The following is a 6781-nucleotide window of genomic DNA, read 5'->3' as shown; positions in this document are numbered from 1 at the left end:
CCCGCCCCTTCACCCTGGTCACCTACGGCCGGGACGGGGCCCGCCGGGAGGAGCACCCCTTCGTGCGGGACAACTGCTTCTACCAGGGCGACGTGGTGGGGAGCCCCGGCTCCCTTGTGGCCCTCAGCACTTGCAGCAGGGGCCTCCACGGCGTGCTCTGGGTGGAGAACGATACCTACCAGATCGAGCCCGTCCCCAATGATCCGGCCTTTCGGCACATTCTCTACCGCATGGAGGGAGACAACAGCTCCGAGGGAGCCAGCTGCGGACTGACGCCGGAGGTGCTGCAGCAACAAAAGGCTGTGCTGCCGTGGTTCAAGGCTCCCAAGTCAGCGGGGGAGTACGAAAAGCTGAGGGACTGGTGGACGCACATCAGGTATGTGAAGATGGTAGTGGTCGTGGACCACGTGCGGTTTGTAAAGTCAGGCAGGAGCAAATCCAAAGTCTTGAAGGACGTCATGCAAGTCATCAATGCTGGGGACGTTTTGTGCAAACAGCTTTCTATCCGGCTATTTCTTATAGGACTGGAGATCTGGACTGAAAAGAACATTATAAATGTTACTAACTCTATTCCCCAGGTACTTGGTGCGTTTAACGCCTGGAGAAAGTCAGACCTGTTACCTCGGATGTACCACGATGTTGCTCACTTATTTGCATATCAGTGGTTTGGAAGCAGCCTGGGATTAGCATATATAGGGACAGTGTGTGATAGCCACTGGGCAGCGGCTGTTATTTCCTTTACTGATAAAAAGATATCTTCAGTTACTATCACATTTGTCCATGAGCTGGGCCATAATCTTGGGATGGTCCATGATAAACCGGAATGTAATTGCAAACGCAAGACGTGCATTATGTATGAACACAATAGTGACACTGATTCGTTCAGTGACTGCAGTTACAAAGAGTACTTTGAGCTGGTTGTAAATGGTGCTCCGTGCCTTCGTCAGCCACCAGCACCTGGCAGTTTCTACACCGGGATAAGTGAATACTGTGGGAATAAAATAGTAGAAAGAGGAGAGCAATGTGACTGTGGTTCAGCAGCAAGCTGCCGAAGAGATACTTGTTGCCGCACAAACTGTACATTTACTGCAGGTTCAAGCTGTGCGGCTGGAAGATGCTGCAAGAACTGTAAGGTCCTTCCAGCAGGAACACTCTGCAGAGCGAGTACTGGCAGCTGTGACCTGCCAGAGTATTGCAATGGGATTTCCCCTCAATGCCCACTGGATGTATACCTACAAGATGGAACTCCTTGCAATGATGGTGTTTATTGCTATCAAGGAAAATGTTCTTCCCACAATGAAAAGTGCCAGCGTCTCTTTGGCAAACAAGCCAAGGTTGCCCCTTTAGATTGCTTTAAAGCAGTGAATACTCAAGGTGACCGGTTTGGGAATTGTGGTATTCGTGACAATATCTATTTTGCAAAATGCAGTACTAAGAATGTCTTATGTGGTAGGCTTCAGTGTGAAAACATAGTCATAATACCTTTCTTGCAGAACCATGTAACGCTAGTCCAAACTCCTGTTCGAGATAAAAATTGCTGGGGCCTCGACTATCACGTAGGGGTGCCAAGAGCAGATGTGGGAGCTGTGGAAGATGGCACACCATGTGGTAGTGATATGCTTTGTATCAACAGGACGTGTATGAGTGTATCAGTGCTGAACTACGACTGCAACATGACAAAGTGTCATGACAGAGGAATGTGTAACAATCGCAAGAACTGTCACTGTGAGTATGGCTGGGCTCCTCCATATTGTGAATCAGAAGGATTTGGAGGTAGTGTTGACAGTGGACCCGCTCCACCTAAGAAGGCTGAGAGAGCAAAAGTAAGACTAGCACTACTTGGGCTTTATTCTGTGTGTTTTGTTGGAATAGCCCTTTCCATCCGTTATAGGCAGAAAGTAGAGGCCCAATTCCATAGAATATTGCAGTTGTTTCAAAGACCAAAAAAAAAAGAAGTTCCTAAAGAAAAGTCGCCTGCTGGTGAGTTAAAATCCACCAAAGATAAAAAAGCAGTATCTTGGGATGCTATTGAGGAACTATCCTCAGGGCCATCTGAAAACTCATCAAAATAATTCAGCAGGTTCTGAACAGCTCTAATCTCATGTGATATCATTAAATGCAGAGTAAATCTTATCTCTGTATATTTTCTTTTAAGTTAATAAATGCAGGCAGTAAGGCATGCTGTTCTTTGTACCCTGAGCTCTTAAACTGATGTAGTTAAGTAAACTGCAGGTATTGTGTTTATACTTCATATCAACAGTATAAAAATGCAAACTTCTTAAAACAGGTGTAGATAGATGCTTTATGTGGTAGGATTCAGTGTGAAAACATAGTCAAAATACCTTTCTTGCAGAACCATGTAACACTAGTCCAAACTCCTGTTTGAGATTAAAATTGTTGGGGTTTCAACTATCACGTAGGGATGCCAAGAGCAGATATCAAACTACTTGCTACTCTACTTGCTTCAATTTCCTCCTTCACCTAATGTTTTCTTCAATTCAGTGAGAGAGATGTTTATGAACATCTTTTGTCATTGGTTAACAACCAAAAGAGAAAAAATTGCACTTGCAGTCTCCACTGGTTCTGTGGAGACTATTCAATTCTAGTCTATTCAATTCACATCTGTGATACACAAACAGGTAAGGAACAGGTATTGCAGTGAGACACAGCTGTCTGTTTCACAAGTGCTTACAGCTGTTTACAGGGAGCAGCCCTTCAGGAGGGAGGTAGATCATAGGGAACAGGGTCTTCCTTTTGTGGAAGAGTAGAGAAGGATTATCCAGATCACAACCAATAAGCATTGCATTTCTGAACTGTAAAATATATGTCAACAGTGTAGTAACACCAAATCTGGCATTTCACAAGAACAAATTCTGACAAGAACTGTCTGTGGGCCTCCCCAAGTTAACTGGATTTCTGAAGTATTTGGAATTATTCTGCAAGTGTCCCCTACCTAGAATACCTGCAATATTTGATAGATACTTTATCTGACTATCTCAGGGGGTTTCTTTCGGCTTTATTCTCTGATTCTTTCTTCAGCTATAACAGAATGTGTCCTTGCAGCTCTATGGAGTGCTACACAGAAGCATTGTCATTTTAATTTTTTAACACAACATAAAATATGTCTAACTTCTGAAAAATATTAGGGACATGGAAATACCATTCAGTAAGTTTTATTGTTATTATTTCTATTACAGTAGTAACTAGACCGTTCTATCAGATCAGCATGGAGAGGAGTCTGTTGTCCAGATCACAGTTAAAACTTTTTTTTAAAGGTGTTTCGGGATAAAGGGTTATAATACACTTGTCTGCTAACAAAAGAATTATTTGTATTTAGAAAATAAAGAGCACACTTTTAGCAAACATTCTGTAAAGGCAGGATAAGTACCCTAACACTTGGGAACACTTGGGAAGAAAGATATTGGTGACTCTACAAATTATTATGGTCAACTCTTGCTGCGTCCCAAATATACATGTTTTTAGAGTATGCATTTTCCTGTAATTTTTATGTGTATTTCTTTGGTGTCCTGTATCCAAAAAGGGCCAATTACCTTATGATAAGATGTGAAATACAAAGCATGTGATTCACAGTTTTTCCCAGCTTTTTGTGTAGAGCAAATGGGTCCTTAAATATTTATCTATGCTGTCTGCAGAAATGAGGTAACACATTGTTTGTTTAGGCTGTGCTTATTGTCATGATACAACAGGGATGGTTTTGATTAGATGATGAAAACTTGATCCTGCATTTATGTCAAAAGGCAAGATAACTGCCCTTGACTAACACCACATCTATTCCTCATAACCAGAGACCTCCTTTGGGGGATGGGGGAGCGGGAGGGATGTCCTATGAGAAATAACAATTGTAATTCAGGTATAGCAAACAAGGGATAGAAGACGGACAAGAGAGATGTGAATTAACTGAAAGATAGAGATAAGAAGTAACAAAAGCACTACACCCAGCACCTTCCAACTACCTGTGCACATCTAGTGCCTACTAAAACTTTTTTTTTTATTTTGCTTTTTAAAATTAAAAAACTTTTTTTATTTTTGCTTTTTATTTTGCAGAAGTTTCAGGTTGCTACCTTGATGGCCTGCCGTTGTTGATCAATAGTATACTATAAATTGCCAAGTATAGATCTATGCTGAGACAGAGAAACACTGGAGTCAGGGAGTTCTTGTTTACAGAGCTGCACACTAAAGAGACAGAGGTGTAAATGAAAGCACAATTTAGCCCAGAAAGCTTACTTGCAAATGCAGTTTTCGGAAAGATAAAGTAATAAAATGCTGTAGCTTCTGTTTTTCTCTATCCTTAAAGATTGTTCTGGAAAACCAGGACTTAATTGGGAGCAGGCTTTCAATGAGCTTTGGATAAGAGTATTTCTGTATACTTTTCTCGCATTTCTTCTTGGGCCATATGAGCAAGACAAACATGTATCTCAAAAAATCCAGTTTGTTTCATAAAATGTGTAAGTTCCCTTTCTGAGATTTTTCTCCTTGAAAATATTGTTTCTGATTTCAACACAGCAATGAAAAACTTGATGTTTCTGGTGGTTTATTAGAAATGTCCCACTACTCTGAAGGTGCTATGAAGGTGCAGGTCTAAGTTCAGTCCTAATCTTTCTTGTTTCCTTTTTCCCCCCTCCTTGTTCTAACTGCATTTTAAAATGCTTTAAATGGATACGAGAACTAGGTTAATATGTAAGTCACTTGTACATGAAGAGGCAATTTGCAAATGTTGCTGCACTGTCTCCCAAGAAATGTGGGTCACTGTAGTTCATGAAATGGTGCTGGAGGAAATAAGAAGACACAACCTGGACTAGTGGAACCCCATTGCAGGGGGGTTGGAACTAGATGATCTTAAATGTCCCTTCCAAACCAAGGCATTCTCTGATTCTGTGAAATGGTCTGTGCCAGTGCAGTAAGGGTAGTAAGGCTTAGGTAGCTGTTAATATGTGGCAGGCCAGTGATAGATGATGCCTGGAGCTGCCTAGGACTAAGTTACAATAGACCCATATTTCTTGTTTGAAATCCCTTCCTGGCTAAAGAAAACTTTTAAAAACACTTAATATCGCAGTTATCTCAGATCAAGATAAAATTGTTTTTGTTCTAAGCTAAGGCTGTCATCTCTAAAATACATTAAATTGCTGCTAAGGAACACTGTGTATCTTGAAGGAGTTTGCCAAGTACCTTGCACCTGCTTGCTCACTCTCCTCCCACCCCTCCCAGTGGGAAGGAGATTAAGAAAGAAAAGGTAAACCTTGTGGGTTGAGATAAAAAAAGTTTAATAATTGAAACAACTAAAATATTATTATTAATTATTATTATTATTAATAATAATAGTATTAATAGTATTGAGAGTTGAGAGTAACAGGACTCAACAGAAACAAGTGCAGCACAGTACAATTGCTCACCACAGGCTGCCTGATACCTAGCCTGTCCCAGAATGTGTTGGGCCCCCTTACAAATAACTTCCCTAGCTTATATATGGGACATTCTGTGGTATGAAATATACCTTTGTCCACCTGTCCTGGCCATGCTCCCTCACAGCTTTTGTGCACCTCCTCACTGGCAGAGTATGAGACACTGGGAAGTGCTCAACTTGGAGTGAATGCTACTTAGCAACAACAAAAAAATCTATCACAGAGTCACGGTTTTGCTCATCATTGCAAGTGTGACTGGACCTTGAATGCCTGTCCCACCTCTGAGGCAGGTGTTCTAACACTCAGTTTAGCACTAAGCATTAATGTTTAGCAGTCAGAGATCCAGTGCCCAAGTTGTCTCTCCCTATTAAATTCAGGAATCCAGAAGTGCAGGTAATCTTGGAACGAATGTAGTCAAAAACATCTGTTATTTTTACTGCAATACCAAACAAATAAAATGGTAGTGTAACATTGAGGACCAGATAAGCTGGTCCTCATTTTCATCAGAGAGGTTCCTGCAGCATGTAGATGTGGCTGTCCTCATAGTGCCAAGCAGTCAGGTGGCTCAACTGACATTGTTCCCTGTTGTCATTGTCTGTATTGATACACTTATAGCATGTGCTGAAATAGATAAGGATAAATTTTTCCTTGCTATTTCCTGATAATCTATTGGTTCAATAAACTCTGAGGTGCAGAGTCCCAGGTTCAAGTGGCTCCTCTGTTACACAGCAAGTTGAACTACTTTGCCTTTTATTGCTGGGTAACTATCTAGAGTTCTGTAGAGTTCTGAGGAAATTTCTCAAATCCTCAAACCAAACACCTTCTACAGGATCTAGTTAAGTATTTCTTGCCCCAGCGGTAGCACGGTATTTCTACGCACCATTTATGTTTGTGAATCTAGATCACTTTATTGCACCACAGGGTAACTCGGCGTTGGCATGGATGCTCTCTGTGCTGCTTGCCTGTGTTGGGCTTTCGTTCTTGCCCAGCACAGTCTGATCTGTTTTTCAATTTGCTGTGAGGACAGTCAAAAGGGCCGGGAAAAGGTCATATATCCCCCGTTCTTCTCTCCTATGCCTACCCCAGACAACTATGGCCTACTCCTTAACCTTCCTAAGGAAACCAGCTCCAGGCTGGGGAGCAAGGCAGGGCCAGGCGCAGATGCCGCGCAGGGGCCTGGGAAGGTGTGGGGGCAGGAGGGCGCTGTGGTGCGCTGTTCTGGGCTCCCCTGGGCCCGCTGCTCTTCCGCCTCTGCGGTGAGCGCCGGTGGCGGCCCTGGGCGCCGGTGGGAGCAGCCCCGTCCCGCGGGGACTACAACTCCCAGTGCTCCACGGCGCGGCCCGGCGGCGGCCCAGGAGGTG

General features: G+C 42.9%; 2 protein-coding genes across 2 annotated transcripts in view; both read left to right on the top strand.

The window, feature by feature from the left end:
* Nucleotides 1-5: 5 nt before the first annotated feature.
* LOC102034773 (disintegrin and metalloproteinase domain-containing protein 20) lies at nucleotides 6-3962 on the top strand (the record flags this gene model as incomplete). The annotated part of the gene is made up of 1 exon (XM_031064827.1): nucleotides 6-3962. A coding segment is annotated over one exon (2067 nt), but the record flags the coding sequence as incomplete, so codon positions are not given.
* The window catches only part of SYNJ2BP (synaptojanin 2 binding protein), a 12214-nt gene continuing 8583 nt past the window's right edge, over nucleotides 3151-6781 (top strand). Inside the window, exon 1 of the mRNA XM_031064821.1 lies at nucleotides 3151-3166. Within this exon, the coding sequence (XP_030920681.1) occupies nucleotides 3151-3166 (16 nt within the window). The remainder of the gene's footprint in view (nucleotides 3167-6781) is intronic.

The sequence above is a fragment of the Geospiza fortis genome, unplaced genomic scaffold (genome assembly GCF_000277835.1).
Source record: "Geospiza fortis unplaced genomic scaffold, GeoFor_1.0 scaffold54, whole genome shotgun sequence".
Lineage (NCBI taxonomy): Eukaryota > Metazoa > Chordata > Aves > Passeriformes > Thraupidae > Geospiza > Geospiza fortis.
The sequence above is the reverse complement of the archived record's forward strand: the minus strand, read 5'-3'. Positions and strand labels throughout refer to the sequence as shown.